General features: G+C 37.5%; 1 protein-coding gene across 1 annotated transcript in view; it reads right to left on the bottom strand.

Moving 5' to 3' along the window:
- Positions 1–1,639: 1,639 nt before the first annotated feature.
- The window catches only part of LOC120085681 (1,4-alpha-glucan-branching enzyme 3, chloroplastic/amyloplastic), a 53,858-nt gene continuing 37,727 nt past the window's right edge, over positions 1,640–17,770 (bottom strand). Inside the window, exons 12-17 of the mRNA XM_039041819.1 lie at positions 3,101–3,237; positions 2,942–3,011; positions 2,716–2,818; positions 2,136–2,213; positions 1,942–2,049; positions 1,640–1,753 (exon numbers count right to left, since the gene is read on the bottom strand). Of these exons, the coding sequence (XP_038897747.1) occupies positions 3,182–3,237 (56 nt within the window). The 3' untranslated portion in view covers positions 1,640–1,753; positions 1,942–2,049; positions 2,136–2,213; ... (1 more) ...; positions 2,942–3,011; positions 3,101–3,181. The remainder of the gene's footprint in view (positions 1,754–1,941; positions 2,050–2,135; positions 2,214–2,715; positions 2,819–2,941; positions 3,012–3,100; positions 3,238–17,770) is intronic.

Genomic DNA, 17,770 nt, shown 5'->3' with positions numbered 1-17,770 from the left:
ACAGAGAGAGATGTTCTACAAAGGATTCCTAATCGTCGCTCGGTCAGAATTACATTACAAGGGCCCCTGCAACTATTCGTCGCACAAGGTTAGCCAACAACACATGCCTTTGAGGGCCCGAAGGCCCCTACTGCTGGTCGGCAATCAAGCGATGGACGCATGCGTCAAACAATAATGAATGAATTTATATATATAAAAAAAAGAAATAATATATTTATCAAGGTTTTTATCATTTTTTTAATGTACCTATGCATTTTAAATTTTCAAAATTGAAATTTGGATTAAATGAAAATAATACAAAATTGTTTTTAGAATTTACATTATTTATATCACATAATCAAAAAAGTAAAAACAATTTTTTTAAAAAAATATTTTTTTAATGAGAAAAACAAAAATGTCAAATGGATATTAATCTATTTGATTCATGAGGGGGAGAGGGAAGAATATTGTTTCACACACACACAACCCGATCCCTGCGAATTCCCTGTGGGGAATTTTGTGGGGTAAGGGAATAAAATGGGTAGCGGGACTTCTACGTCTCTGTCTCACCCCGTGGACATCTCTACTCAAACCAATTGGCAATGAAAGGAGTAGCTCATCTATCTTATAAGAAGTGTGAGATCTCTTGATTTATCTAATGTGAGATTCTCAACATGCCCCCTTCTCTTGATCAGATCACAATTTCTTTTTATTGAACCGAATACATGTTTGGGTTTTATGAGCTCTGATACCATATTAGATAACATGGGGTTTCATTTCAAAACGATTGGTAATGAGAGGAGTAGCTCATCTATCTTATAAGGAGTGTGAGATCCCTTGATTTTTCCAAGGTTAGATTCTCAACAAATCCCAATACAAATGGGTCCTAAGTTTCTCGTGTGAAATTTCTTTCCTAATGAGATTCGAAAAGAAATAAATTTAATTTAAGAGGGGAAGAATAACATGGCAAACAAATAACATTTTATGAGCTAAACATTAAATTACTACAGCCTCGTTGGGTAACCATTTGATTGTTGGTTTTTAGTTTTTAAAAATTAAACCTACAATCACCCCTTCCATCTCTAAATTTCTTGCTTTGTTATCTACCAATGTTTCAAAAACTAAGCTAAGTTTTGAAAACTTAAAAAAGTAGTTCTTAAAAACTTGTTTATGTTTTTAGAATTTGTCTAAGAATTCAACTCTTTTATGAAACCACAGTAAGAAATTGAGAGAAAACATGCTGGATTTGCAAAAATCAAAAGGTTACCAAATAAGGCCTACTAAATCAAAAAATTTAGGCCGATAGTTTATATCTAATCTTTTAATACTCTTAATAATCTTCCTATATTTGGGCTTATATATTAATTTGACAAATGGGGAGGAAATAATATTATAAGTTGCTAGGTTAAATTGATAGGTTGAGTGTTTAATCTTTTTATGCATACCAAACAAAGACACTAACGGTAACACATATAAATACCGTGGGCATTCGAAAACACCGTCTATTGTTTGATACTATGTTTAACTAGCACTAAACTCAAAAGCTAAAGTTAGGTCAGGTATCTTACTTTACAAACATTAATTGAAACCTGATGCATGAAAGAATCAAAAGCAATAACAAACAAGTACTAAACGTGTAAATTTCCAAGTAGACAAAATGAACTCGAAATGAAAGGAAAAGGAGAGAGCTTACCTTGGTAGATTCATTGACATGGTGAACGTTTGGTAACCTTCTTGTCAGCAGTTTTTCATTCTCATCCAATCTCATCAGCTCCTAGAGAGAAGAAAGTAAATTAACACAACTTAATTATTATACAAACGGCAATTTATTTTTTGAGGTAAGTTTTTTTTATTAAATTAAGATGAGATAATAAAAAATTTGTGGGACTTTAAGGTCGAACATTTACTTCACTCTGCATGACAAAGTTTCAATATTAACGATGTCGAAGAATAACTACACACCTTATCAAAAAGGAACAAATCATGATGCATTTCCTTTTCTAAAAGATCCCACTGTCGGTTAGCAAGCGTAAACGAGAAGTTGTTGCTCGGCATCGGGAACTCAACTCTCTGATCCATAGACAAATATTACACATATATTTTGACAGGAGAAAATATTATACATCTTCATGCATATTGAAGAGATAGAAGCTGACCTTTGGGTGCCCAAATTCATTTCCCATGAAGTTAAGGTATGCTCGTCCACCAATAGTAAATGTGATCAATCTAATCATCTGATTGAAGGCCATCAAAAGAAAATTACATAAATGGATAAACTAAATAACAGTAGGTAAGGACAGAAAAGAATAGAAGGCAGAACTATTTCTGCAGTATCTAGTTGACCTTATGCATTTGAATGCAAGCTAATAAACACTGAAAATGGGCATAGACACACGATAAGAACCTTGGATGGAACCATCTTTTTTAACAGGTTTCGAGAGGTTCTGTTATATAATATTATCATTTATGATAAAGTTAATGTCAAAAAGAAAACTGAAGATGATTAGTTAAAATGTTGTGGGATCAGCATACCATTTGGTCTACGTTCTAATTCCTAACCCTGACTATGGCTAACCTAACATTTGAACCAGTACACTCGTTGTCATTGGTATTTGCAACTGTTTTGAGGCTTAGAAGGTTTTCTGCTTTTTTTTTTTTTTTTTTTTTTTTTTGGGCAACTAGAACATTTATTTTCTAAAATATCAAGGAATAATTTAATTCAGAAACGAATCGTACTTTGTGTAAGGAACCCCCTGAGCAGTGTTTCCTTTGATCCAGCAGCATGCTCCTTGATATCACCAAACAGAATCTCGGCATACTGAACGCCACTAGAGATGGACTAAAAGGATAAAGAAGTAAAGAAGAGATAGGAAGAAACACACAACCAAGCATGTAAAATCCATGCTCATAATTCATTAAACCATGGATGATTAATAATTAAAGATGTTAGGAAGAAAATTACTTGGCTGTGATTTTCAGCATACAGAAGCATCTTGTTTGCCTGGTGTTTTGTCAATTAATGAACTAACAATCTGCACGATGCAATTCTCTCTTTTTAATATATGGAAACCCTCTAAGTTGATTGAGATGCATCAAACAGTGCACAAAGAATAGAAACAACCTTATTCATGCTCCATTCATGGTCGGAACATTCTGAAGGAAGGACGACCACATCTCTGATGCAGAAAGATTCACATAATAATCAAAAACCGAGTCCCCCTTGAGAGGGTCGGTCACATAGCCCAGGATAATACGTTGCTGACAATAAGAATTCTTAGAAAGCTAGAATGCATATAATGCCTAATAGTAAATATTCTAGCAGATATCCCATGCCTCATGACAAAAGAAACTAGCAAGATACTACAGCTAGAAACGATTTTTGCACTTTCCCATAGAAAAGAAAACAAACAGTGGAATTTTACCCAACAGTTAAAATGTTTTACCAAGCTAAATTGTACTATTTCATTTTTAAAAAAAGCATCCACGGTAAGAAAAACTATGGCTTCTTTTCTAATCTTTGCTTCAATTGGTTTCTAGTTATTGAGCAATTATGGTTTTGCAATCAATTCTATGAAATGGCACTTTCTTTATACAAGTTGCAATTGTCCTTTTTATTTACGACATTTACAAGAAAGATGACCAAAAGAACCAAAAAAGTAACAAGAAGATCTCTAATCAGTATCATAGAAGCCATGGAGCATTATAAGACATATTTTATTCTTGAAAGTTAGGGGAAAAAGAAAAAAAAAAAACACCAAGAGTTACGTGGAAAACCTAGACCAGGGAGAAAAAACCACCGAAAGAATTTTTCTATTTGTAATTCTAATACACATACACAATACAACGAAATGTATAAATAACAACAAATGAGACCTAAGATTGATAAAGACAACAAACACGCCTTAGGTTTAAATAATTGTCAACACTTCCTCTAAGTTGGGGTGTAATTCAATTAGAGACCCCAACTGCTAACAAGGTGCAAAAGTTTGCTGTAATCACCTTGGTGAAACATCCGCAACTTTTGGCTGGAACGAAACATAAGAAGTGCAATACTACCGTTCATCCAGTTTTTCTTTTGAATTTGAAGTTCGGTCAATCTCAATGTGTTGTTTTGTCACTGTTAAACCATTGTGTCAATATTAATGGCAGCTTGTTATCGAAGTAAAGTCCATCGGTCCCATGCACTTTCTTGAGTAGACTTACCAAAACCTTCTTCAACCAAATCTCTTCGCATATACCCAACTCGATAAACCTTATAGGCTCGCAGCTGCTTCTGCCACGTACGCTTGCTTCTTACTTCCCAGGTAACTAATTTCCCCACACAAAAGGTGCAGTCTACCTAGAGATTTTCCTATCTTAACAGAACCAGCCATCAAATCTGTGTAGGCCTGAATACACCTTTATCAATCTGCTTTCCTGAAACCAAGCCCTTTCCAGGAGAAGACTTCAGATAACCTCTAGGATCGTGTACTGGCCTCCATGTGTCTTCACACGGATCTCGCAAAATGAACATGACCAAGCTAACGCTATAGATAATCAGGTCGTTTTGTAGATACAGATAGTTTCCAGTTTCCCACAACCGTTGATATCTTGCTTTGTTTAACAGGAACATCAATCTGCTGACTCTATCAGATTGGGTGTGCTTCTACAGGTGTACTGCAGTTTAACACGCCTGTCATTCCCATTTCTTTCAAACAAATTCGACTTGTATTTCCTCTAAACACTGAAATCCTTCTACTGATCTTGCTACCCTTCCATTCCTAAAAAATATCGCAGGTATCCGAGATCTTTATCCTCATCACTCATCTGCCATTTCGTCGTTGCAACCTGTCACATTTCTGCGAATCATCTCCTAAATAGTAATAATATCATCAACATAGACAACAATACTCATTTTTCTTCTGGTCTGAACTTCTTATGGAACAAAGGTCGTGAATCCTTGAAAACCGTTACACAGGCTGACGAACCTATTACGGGTGAATGACCGAACCAACCTAAAGGGACTCTTCAGGTCCCATCAAGATTTTTTTCAATTTGCACGACCTGCATTGCAAACTCGGCTTTACAAAACCTGGAGTGGGTTCATATAGAACCTTTCTCTCCAGTTACACTCAATTAGGAACGAATTTTACATGCCAACTGAGGAGAGGTCAGCTGTTAACAACCACAGAAAGGAACACAATGGGTTAAAGTTTTGCCATCGGATGAAATTTCTGAGTAATCACTCCAAAACGTCTGAGTGATATCCTTTTGCAACCAATCTAGCTTATATATTCTCGAAGTTCCATCTGACTTGTATGTGACGTAAACACACCACTTCACCCTACGGTTTTGTGCCCTCTTGGAAGAATAACCAATTCCATGTTTGTTATCTCAAGGGCCCATCCCTCCATAAATTGCACACTCGCCATTCAGCGAATTTTCAGAGCCTTGGCACATTGTTCCGGAATTATCTTACATATCCAGGCTGGGTAAACTTAAAATCTCGATACCAGGTTACTATAAACAAAAGCTCTGTCATAGAGTGTATTGGTGACGACCTATACCTTTTCGGCAGAGCTAGTCGCAAATCCAAGGTATCATCAACCCAATCTCAATTTGGTCCTTCGTCAACCTGTTGAATCTGTACCCAACTTTTTCATTGTCAGTCCCCTGAGCACCACTGGGCGCTTCATCAATTGCCATCATCCTCGACTGCACTGTCATCCAATCTCTGACTCACTGATCCCTTATATCCACCTTCAACAACCTCATTGTCATTATGCTAGGGTAACCTAAAACTTGAGCCGTGTCCATTCTGACCTTGAACACCTTCCGGCGAGTAAGGAAACAATTCGGGAACCATTTCTTTCGAAGATGCTTTCGGATAGAGTTATCCAAAGGCACTTGTTTTGTAAAGAGAAGTTCATTTTTCTGTTGTCAGGGATAGTTCGGGAAAAAATCTAAGGAATCAGAGAGGTTGAAATGTTAGCCTCTTCACTCGAAGTCTCCCCCGAAGAGGACTAACGAAAAGAATGGCTTGTCCTCTAAGAAATGTGACATCCATGTGACAAATACTTCGAAGAAGCTGAAAACACTTGTACCCGTGAGGCAGCGAATAACCAACAAAGAGGCATTTGGCCCCAAGCAAATTTACTTTGGTAGTGACCCTGATTATGACGAACATGGTGCATGCCCAAAACTCTGAGAGGAACATCAAGGAAAAGGCATTGGACGAGATGGCATTCTTTAAAATGTTCTAAGGGTTTGGAATTTGAGCACACGGAGGGCAATCCATTTATGAGATGAGTCTGCAGTATAGAACAACATCCCCCCATAGATACAAGGTAGAGTACAGTATATGAGGTCGGCACTTCAATGAGGTGCGATTTCCGTTCCGGCACCCCATTATGGCTAAGGTTGTATAGCACAGGAATTTTGTGGACAATTCCTTTCGATTTAAGAACTCAGAAGGTCTATTAACAAATTCACCGGCTCATTGTCACTTGAAAATGGGGATTTTGGATTAACTGGGTTCCGACGGTAGTGTAAAACTTTAACAGACCGTCGTCGACTTCAAACTTGTCTGTAAGAAGAAAAACACCCATGTAAACGATGTGATCATGCGATGAAGCGTAAGACCACCGTTTACCTGATTCCTGTTGTGACATTCAATAGGGCCCCAAACTCAGTCTAATGTATCAGGTGGAAGGGCCGGAAGGTTTGTAGGGGTTGTGATGTAATAAACGCTCCTAGCTCTTACACGATATAAACATCACGGACAAAGATGACATTCACATACAAATAAATGAGAAATAGATATTTCCATATAATGAAAATGATGTCCAAAACAAAAATGCATAATAAAAATCAGTTTTCAGAAAATGAGTAAGAGAAGACAGTAAACAAGTGCTAGAAATAAACTCCTAAACGAGCATTGTCAAAAGAAAAAAAGCCCCCTATGTACTGCAGAGCTATTTGTTCCAATCATCTCCCCGAGTCACGGTTCTCGAATAAACAGTATCTGGGAGAACACAACTTTGCAGTTCAAATCTCTGTTAACTCTACTGATTGATAGCAAATATGGAATATTTGGCACTTAACATTAATGCAAAATCAGTCGAGCTGGATCAAGTGTGCATTTCCTGCAGACGGGGGTAAGATGACCATCTGCAATTCTTATTTCTCTCATTTCCAGCACTTGGATAATAGGAGAGGAAATTGGTCAATGATCCAGTTAGGATGGTCTGTTGCCCAGAATCAGGATCCAGGGAATTCATCTCCTCAGCAAGAAACTAAAGGAATGGGGAGTACCTTTGACTGTGCAATACGCCGTTGATTCCCACCGTACCTGGATCCAACCTGGGCTCATCCCTTGGAAGGGCAACCATCAACAGCTTCCTAAACGAAGGCGGAGATCCGGACTTAATTTGTTCGTTCGCAGGATGCCCGCTTGCTATTGGAGGTCAGCCATGTAATTTCCACGCATTGATCCTTTCATATGCCATGGTTTCTTGCAATGCTCACAAATTGGACGTAGGGTTCTGTTCCATTTTGGTTTTGTCATTTTTCTGAACCCGATGACTTGACTCCAACTCAGCAGAGTCCAGGGATTAGGTGTTGTACCAATTCATAGTCTGCTGTGTTCGATCTTGCTTCCGAATCTGACCTGCCGAGCAAACTTCCATCAGGGACGGTGTTGGTCTTTGTCCAAAATTCGGCTTTCCGAACACCATCAAACTTCGAGTTTAAGCCAGCCAGAAAATTATAAGACACGTGTCAGCCTCTCTCAATCTTCTGAATACTGAAGCCCCGTCAATGTGGGCATTCAACTATTTCCGACTAGATCCATCTCCTAACACAACAGTGATAATTTATTGAAATAAGATGTTACGTCGAGTGTCCCTTGCTTGCACTCGATGACCAGCCTGTTTTTCTCAAGGTATAAAGCACGTGAAGCATTCTTCATCTTCGAGTAAAGTTTCTGGACAGCTTGCTAGATATCCCGAGTAGAAGGCTAAGTAAAGAAGAGGCTTAACAATTTGGAGGCTCCAATACTATTTTATTAAAATTGAGCGAAGGAGATAATCCTCCGCCCTTCATGTTCCGTATCCTGAGGAATCCCGAGGTTTGGTCTGGGTATTTCCCCTGTTAGATACCGAACTTGTGGCCGCCCCTCGAAAACCATCCTCACAGATTGTGGCAAGAAAAATAATTCTGTCCAGTTAAGTTTTTCGCCAATGGAAATTCCTGCAGAATGCCTAAACCCAGACATAATGTTTGTGAAAGAAGTAAGGGTTAAGTAGTGTACCGGAGTTTCTGAATATAACGGAACCCCGGTGGTATGTATCTGGTAGAAAATTTTGTTTGAAGGATTGGTCGAGAGATCTAAACAGCTGCTCCAAGTGCAGAAAATTTGGTGTTGAAAGGTTTGCCAATTGCTGTCGAATACTCAGTTCCCAACCATTGAATCGTTGTTGGTTGTTTTCTTCTGCCCCATAAACCTGAAAGCCATATCGTTTCTGTCGGTGTGGCGAAACCAACAGGAGGAGCTGGCTGACAAAAGGAAAAAATAAATGGGAGACAAGAAGTTGCTGTAAAGGGGTTCGAACTGGACCGGGTTTGTTGAACCGGGTTCGGCTGGACCGGGTTTCGGTTGGATTGGGTGGTTCAAATGACCGTTGTGGGTTCTAGTGACCCGATATATCGGCCACTTCAGCGGGCTTGGAAGATTCGAAGATTGGAAAACTCATGGATGAAGGAAACTCGAAGAATGGAGATTCGATGGTAGACGAATAGGTAACGTCAGAAGGGAGAACGCACTGACCTGAAACACTTCCGTCGGCGGGATCTGGAAGCGGAATCAGCGGCTGTAAAAACCCGGTGGCTGGAAAACATAGGAAGTGACGGGGATGGTTGAGTCTCGACGGCAGCAAGCGGCAGTGTGGTTTGAGTCCGTCGTCCGGCAGTGGCGGGGGTCCTCCCCACGACAGTAAACGGCTTGGATCGATTAAGGGCTTGGTGAATCTGAATCGGTCTAAGTATGTTACGCCGTAGGTATTGAATCCGACGTAGCCCCTAATTCAGCATTGTTAGCGTTTTCTCTTTGGAGTTCCATCCCCTACTAGCGTCGATGATGAATCTGCTTCTATTCCAGCGACGTTTCTCATCACCATGCTCTGATACATCTTGAAAAGTTTAGGGGGAAAAGAAAAACAACACCCGAGTTACGGTGGAAAACCCTAGACAGAGGAGAAAAACCAACGATAAGAGTTTTTTAATTTTTAATTCAGATACCAGTAACACAATATAAGAACATATATAGAATAACCAAACAGTGAGAAACCCTAGACCTTGATAAACAGACAACAACGCCCTGTAGGGCTAAAATATAATTTCACATTATATATATGCACGCAACGAAAAGAAAACATAAGCTTACATCCAAATAAGTCATTGATAGTCCTTCTCCTCATCTACTTAAATTCAAGTCAAATTCCAAAAAAAGGGGAAAATTTTTAAAAAAAATAAAAATGAATTTTTTTAAAAACAAAAAGGGAAAACAAACTAACTAAAACTATTCCCCAAAAGCTGCTTTCTCCAGTCTCTCTGAATATGAGGCCAAATAATCCTGTGGACAACCCATTGGAGGTATTAGGAAGAAGGAGAAAAGAGAAAATTAAACATATCCCAGAGTCTAGTTCATAAAATAGCACTACGGACAGAACAGAACATATGGAGTACGCACCTCCAACTTCATTCTCCAAAAGTATTCATTAAATATGACTTCATATGAGCAAGACAAATCCCTAAAATTCCTCAAGATTTTTTTTTCATTTGAATTTATGCCACAAGGAATGGACAAAGAAAAACATTCTTGTTAGTGTTTTTTTTTCTAACTTCCACAACTCCTTAACAAAATGCAGGAAGAAGTGCCAAGATCACCTCGAGAAAGGTGGTTGAAAAGGATTTACTAAGAAATGATCATTTTTCACCAGAGCAGGAGGAAAGGGTACACAATGCCTCTATAATTATATGCAGTAACTGACCTTACCTATGTACAAGACCTGTCTATAGGTTTTTGTACAATTGTGTCCTTGGGTTTAAAGAGCCAGTGAAAAGCATCCACTTGTCTAAACAGAAAATTGAGCTGTGTCAACTGCGTCACCTCTCTATAAAGAGAGTTCATCTAAAAAGTAGAAATCCAACTGTCACTGGCCTCATTTTCTCAGTTCTTAAACAGTTAAAGTTTTCCCACGGACAACCATGAAGAGTCCTTAAGAATCTTAATCAGCTAAAGGGACATCCGATAACCATTTACCAAGCAAAACAGGGTATTAAACCGATCTCTCACTTTAACTTCAAGGGTGTAGAATAAAGGGTTTTCAAGTATAAGTATGCTAATTATATACAAGCAAATAAATGAGCAATGTTTACATCTTAGCAATCGTTATTTTTAGGATGAAGACCAGAAGTATCTCATTTGCCAGTATGTAGGTACAGCAACGCATCCTTTCCACATATTGATTGCAGAACTGGCTTTGAACAAACAGAGTTGGGTATCACTTAACCACGAGGATAGAATAAATCAAGAAACCAAAGTTACTAACATTAAGCTGCAGATAAAGATAGTAGATTTTCCGTTAAGTTGGCAAATAATTGATAGATAGATTTTTTGGTTGGGTTGCTTGGGCTGGGATTTTTTTTTTAAAGAAAACAATTTGGTTTGTTGATGTATGAAATTGTAAAAAAAAAAAAAAAAAACAAAAAACGAGGGAATACAGAAAGATTTCTCCACATTAGTAAACAATAAGGAAGAAAGATGGTAAGATATAAACAAATGTACGTTGGGGCTGAAAATTCCTCATTATTTCTCAATAACACAGGACACAAAGATTTAATCCCTAAATCAATTGGCAGAATCCGTGGCCCTCATTTGAATTTTCACTAATTCCACAAGTAGCAGTTGCCTTTAAAAATTCGTCTTCCAAATTTCCTTCAATTAAATGTTTCTATAATAGAACACAGAGAGGTGTTTCCTTCCATGTAACAAATTTATAATATCCCGCTATGCATTACCGTACCGGTACGTTCCAAGACATTCCAAGAAATTTTGGCTATGAATAATAACACAATCCTATCCCTCATTTTGAGTTTGTTTTCTTTAAAACAAGAACAAAATTTCATTGTTACAATGAACGAGAGATTAAAAAAAGTTTCTTTTTTCCTTTTCTTTCTGAAGTCTTAATTTATCATTCCAATTCAAGACATTTGTTTGAATTGGAATGCTTTGACAGTTGTTTTTGTCATTATTTTGTAATACTATCTCTGGTACCTCTTGTATTTTTTGTAGCATCGGTCCCTTTTCAATTATATCACATTAAGTCTTGTTTTTCTTTTTTTAGAAAGTAAATACAATCAATAAACTAAAAATCAATGATTGAAACCAAAGCTTAACCTAATGGGGTAAACGGAAACTTAATTTATATCTAAGTATCTAACATTATAAACGCAATTGCAAAGCATTTCATGATTCTCCTCGAGTTCAACGAGTATTTCTTATAAGCCAGTTCTTTTTTATTCATAGCCTTGAGTTTAATTCTTATTTATTTATTATTGGTCTTTTTTTTTTCTTGCTCCAATTATCAAGAGATGAAATGTAACACAGTACACGACATTCAAATAAATATTACATATGTTGAACAATGAGACAACAAACAGGGTTGACATTAACAAATAAGGATCCATATAGCACTATTTTCTAAAGGTATTATTGCTTCCTTTCCGAATTGAAGTTTTAGGTTTCATATTGTATTAGAAAAAAATGTAGCTTTTTCCCGAATTGAAGTTTTAGTTTCATTATTGTATTAGAAAAATGGTAGAAGTTAAACATAGTAGTTGCCATGTACGTAAGATTACAAGTTTTAGTAGAGTTGCGCTTACTCTCCATGTCTCCGGTAAAAGAAGCAAAACCATTGTGAAGTAATAGATCATTGAAGAGAGTTTGAATGGAAACGGACACCATCATATGATACTCCACAAACCACCTGTTTAAAAGGTAAACTAACATCTCGGATTATTGTTAGAAAGGTAAAACCTACATCTCGGATTAATAATTACTATCTAGAAGGTCCATGCTAAATCAGTTAACATGCCCTATATCCAATAAACAAAAGCACACACTACATTAAAATAGAAAGAAGACAAAATGGTCAAAAAACTATTGTATATCAAACAAAAGTTAAACAATAATTTCATTTCTCTCTATTTATATATACATCCAAAGAGAATCTCCTAAATCTTCTACTCCAAGCCAATACCCATTGTTTTTTTTTTTTTTTTTCCCTTTCCCATGTTCCATTCTATGGTGGAATGAATACTCTATTTTTGTTTAAAAAGAATAATAGTGTGAATGATGAAGACAGGTATAAAAGTTCATTTCTCTGTGGCTTGTTTATGAGTGGGAGGATTCCCCATCGTGTCTTATGATTTGTAAAAACTTAGGTTTGAGAAAGAAATTCTGAATGCTTCTATTCATTCCCAATATATGAATAATATAGCAAGTGTACAAAGCATAGAAAAGGAAAATATCACAAAATATTTACAGATGGAAAATCCTAAATTCTAGAATTGTCACACTCCCCTCAAGTTGGAGCATATATGTTAATCATGCCCACTTGTTACCATAGATAATCTCATATGTCCTTCCATCCAATGCTCTTCGTGAAGATATCTCCTAATTGTTCTCACAGTCTTCCACAATATCCTGTAGATACCAACTCTTTGTTGAATTTTCTCAACGTACAAAAATGGCAATCAACTTCAAAAATGTTAGTCCTTTTTCATGAAATACTTGGATTAGACGCAATATGAAGTGTTTGCTTGATTATCACACCAACTTTGTCGGTGTGGTGATTTCAAATCTCAACTCACAAGAGTTATATATCCAAATCAATTCACATCCAGATTGTGCCATTGCTCTATATTTCTGATTCTGCACTTGAACGTGACATCACATTTTGTTCTTACTCTTCAAAAAATCAAATACCACCAACAAAACAGCAATGTACCCTGGGTTGATCTTCTTGACTTTTTTAGATCCTGCCCAATCAGCATCTGAGAAACATTATATTAGTTATGACCATAAATCATTATCTAATTACCACGCCCGGGGTAGCCTTGCACCAATAACAAGATCTGTTAAACAATTTGCAGCCCCAATGATCAACTGTAGGGCATGACACATGTACTAGACTCACAATACTTTCTGGATAGGCTATGTTGGTCGAGTCACTGTAAGGTAATTAGTTTCTCACTAACCTCCTATATTTTCAGGATTTTTAGCATTCTCATCTTTGTGAGCGTGTAAGTTGGGCATCATTGGGTACACATGGTTAAACCCCTAGCTTTCCCCAGTTTCATAAGTCACAAGTCAAAGTACATATTTTTCTTTGTGATCAATAGCATTCCTTTCTTGGCTTCTTATTACCCGTCAATTCCTAAGAAGTATTTCAACATGCCAAATTTTTTGTTATGGAATTGACTATGAAGAAAAGGTCTTTAGAGACTGGATACCTGAAACATATCACCAGTAATGCACATTCATCACATATACAATTAACAAAATGATACCAACTCTCAGATGTCTAAAAAAGATTGGTGATCTGACTACTCTTCCGCATTCCAACGCTTTCAATCACTGACTAAATTACCAAACAAAGCTTTCGTGGCTCTGGCCTTTACCATACAAGGATTTCCGAAGGCGACACAGTCCGTTCCATTCTCTCCCCTGAGCAACAAACGCCTGGTGGTTTTGCTCTATAATATACCTCTTCTTGAAGAGTCACGCATGAAAAAATGGAATTTTACATATCAACTGATGTAAAAGGGCCAATGATTGATTGAAGCTAATGAAAATAAACAACCTCACAGATGCCATTTTTGCGTACTGGAGAAAAAGTATCAGCATAGTCGAGACGCCCTAAGTTTGTGTGGGTAGCATTTCGTAACGAAGCGCGCTTTTAACCAACACGAACCATCAGGTTGACTTTAACTTTGGCAAACACTCATTTGCAACGACGTATTAGCCTTCTTTCATGCAGGCGAGAGAAACTAAATCCCAAGTAACAATTATCATTAGGCAGTCCATCTCCTCCACCATTGCCGCACACGAACCAGGATAAGACAAAGCTCATGAAACAGTTTTTTCGGATGGGTTACAGACTCTACAGGATGCAATGAATCGAAATGTGGAAGGTGAAATGGTTATATGAAACAAAGAGGAAATAGGATGAGCATTCAAGTACGTTTACCTTTATGGAAGAGAAAGGAAGAATGAACTCAGGAAGAGTAGAGGTAGTCCACAGGAAAGAATGAAATCAAGGAAAAAGATCGGAAGGAGAAATCAACTGTGTAAGACAAGGAAATCTCCTCTAATTCCTTATGCTCCCCTTGGACTCCTTATTCGAAGAGAAGAGCGGTGGATGAAAAAAATGGGGTATGTTTAAACAACTGTTGATTCAGGAGAGACTAAATATTTTTAAGACTAGGAATAATAACACCGATAACTTTTGGATGCGGGAATAACCAAGGAAATATATTTCAAGGACTTTGGAATCCAGCTTGGTAATGCTGAGGCCAAACATCCCGAACACAAGCAAGTACAACCAAATATTTCTAGGTTGAATGGAAAACAAATGTTGCTTGGGGCATAAAGTACGAAAAGGTATCTCACCCTAAGAATGGAGAGGGCAATGCGATTATTTAAGAAACAAGCTGTGGAAACAGCATTAAGCCCAAAGGATTTGGAACATGCATCTGAACATAAAGCATCTGGCTGTCTCAAGGAGATGACGATTCTTTTTCGTTCTGCAACCCCATTTAAGATGGGAGTATCAACACAAGAAGATCTGATGAAGAATGCCATGGAAGCTAATAAGACTTGAGTGTGTGAGAGAAATATTTCTTAGCATTATTCATCCGTGAATTTTAAAGAATACCACTTAACTGAGTTGAATTCGGCATGGAAGTTACGAAAAATGAGAAAGTAACTCATAACGACTTTTCATTAAATATAAACACGTATAACACGAGAATAATCCCTCGACAAATGTAACAAAATACCTAACCCTCCTTTGGACTCAACAGGACAGAGACCCAACATCAGAATGGCCTAATTCAAAGGAGCACCTAGCTCGTTTATTGCTCGAAGGATCCGAACTCAAACAATGGAAATTTAGCAAACTAACATGACTCACAATCGAAAAAGACAAATGTTGGAAGTTGTGGACGACGACTCTTCAACACAGAGATAGACGGATACCCAACGACAATTGCTCTTCAAAGGGAGACGACAGCTAGAGCATGTGATGGTCGTAGGTGTTTTATGGTTCAAAGATGTAGAAGACTTCCAACTTCCCGCCCTTTACCATAGTCCTGTTTCGTCGTAAGATCTGAAATAAGCAATACCAGGAAAAAAAGGAGACACAAAATGAAAGATCACGAGTGGAGTTTACTGACCGAAATCAAATTAAACGAGAAATTTGGTATAAATTTGGTAATTTACAAAACTGATGACAAAGAAATTGATTCAGTGAAGATGGAACGGTCACTAATCCTAAAACAGGAGTGGAGGTTACCATCAATTTATAGTGACATAGTTGAAGAGGTAGATTACAAAGGGTAGAGATAAACTGGATTACCTGACATATGGTCTGTAACACCAAGAGTCATGCCATTTTGACGTGGGAGGAAAGAATGCATTTAGAAATGTTACCTGTCTCTTTGCGACTGGTCCCGAATGGGGAGTAGAGATGATGCTCCTCCCTATGACTCTTGATCTGCTGAAATTTAGCAAACTCCCCTTGCAAAATCGTAATTGACTTGTCAAGATTATCAGGAGTACAGGCGACATGTGCAAAGGGTGATGGCATCCTCTGACCCTTATTCAGCATCTTCTGCATTCACGTTTCGTAATGGCCACAGATTTATGACAGATAACTAGCAAAAAAACACCTCTTGGATTTGCTCTCCATGAATAGTAGTTGGATTTCCCCATTCAACTTATGTTCAGTTACTTTTTGACACAATAGGAACAATCTCAGACATTACTGGTTTCTTTATCGCCCATTACCCACAAAAGTAGCACCGGCCAGCAACGAATCAAACCTAATTTACGAGAGATTGTTCTACACAAGCAATGAGTATATCTATAATATGCCCAACAAACACACCACCAGAAGAGCCAACAACCCTGAGGAGACCTCACTGAAGACGGAATGAAAAAACGGCGGCTGCCGCACCCTACACGCGCCAGCGCGTGACGGACAGTTAGGCTTGAACAGGCGGACGCGTGCGCCTCACGCGTTGGTCAGATGGCAACCGGACTTTGGGTTTTGTAGATCGGCAGTGGGCCCTTCTCTTTGGTATGGGCGGTGTCGAAAAAAAAAATTGCCTTTTTTTTTCCGGCGGCGGCGACTAACGACAGCGAACGAACCGAAGACGGCGACTGTGAGTAAACTCACCTCTCGACAAAAACCGCTAACGTATCACAAATGGGTTCTAAATTCTCAAACCCTAAGGTTTCAAAAACCCTAAGTTTATTTAGAGAGCTCTGATACATGGTAAAACTCTTTAGGTTTGAGAATAAATACTGAATGCTCTATTCATTCACACAAAGATATGATATATCAAGTGTTACAAACATAGAAAAGGAAATATCTAACAAAATATTTACAAGATGGAAATCCTGATTTATAGAATATAACAGATTCTATTTAACCTATGTTCTTACACAAAAACAGGACCAAAATATCTTTAAAAAAATTTGGAAAAAAAAAAAAAAAACGGAGGAGGTGAACAATACAAAAAAATGGGGAAAATGGGGAAACGAATGAATTTTCAATTAAACAAGAAAACATTTCGTTCTATTTCCTTGTTGAAAAGCTTTGCATCTTTTCAAAATAATAATTAATGAATAATAATTAAATTAAATAATAAAATTTAAAAATTGTATTGTAACATTACCCAGTTTAAGATTTGAGAGAAGGAAATGCAGCACATCTTGGTCACCGGTATTTAAACTCCTGGTACCCCCCAATATTTGTGTTATGCCCACCTTTTCCTGTTCAACAGAAACTTAAAGGAAACTCAAGTTCAAGAAAAAAATTAACAACTGGGTAAATCAAGAAAAACATATTTGATTAAAAAAAGGGCATGCAACCACATTGAAAAAAAAATTAAAAACAAAAAAAACAAACAAACAATAAGCAGAGCTCTTGTTCCTTCAGGTCCAAAGTATGCTTATGTGATGCATGCATAACACGGGTATTCTTCTATAGTATTTCTTTATACTCAAAAATGTGAAAGCCTAATCATTAGAAAAGTTCGGTCTACGACTTCAAAATCCCAGGCAAGCTGAAACCAAGGACTAACGTCCAAGAGAAGCACATTGAACATCACGAGGCAGCTGGACACTGCAACGCTACATTGAGACACTGAACGCCTGTGCAGAAAGAAGTTTAAAATTGGTCCACATATCACAGCCTAAAAGGGGTTTTGCACACAATGCCAAAAATGAAGGCAAGCCATAGGTGTTTCACAACCTCTGGCAGATATTTTTTTTTTTTTAATAAGAAAATTTCATTGAATAATGAAGTAATCCAAAGAGATACAAGAGAGACGATGTGCTAGAAAATACAATGAAAGCCAATGAAAAAGGAGAAACCAGATATTACAAACGAAGGCAGAAAAGAGTAATAGAGCCATAAAGAAATGACCAAGACAAAAAAGTGAAAGTCCAAAACCAAAAGCG

The sequence above is a fragment of the Benincasa hispida genome, chromosome 9, assembly GCF_009727055.1.
Source record: "Benincasa hispida cultivar B227 chromosome 9, ASM972705v1, whole genome shotgun sequence".
NCBI classification, from domain to species: domain Eukaryota; kingdom Viridiplantae; phylum Streptophyta; class Magnoliopsida; order Cucurbitales; family Cucurbitaceae; genus Benincasa; species Benincasa hispida.
The sequence above is the reverse complement of the archived record's forward strand: the minus strand, read 5'-3'. Positions and strand labels throughout refer to the sequence as shown.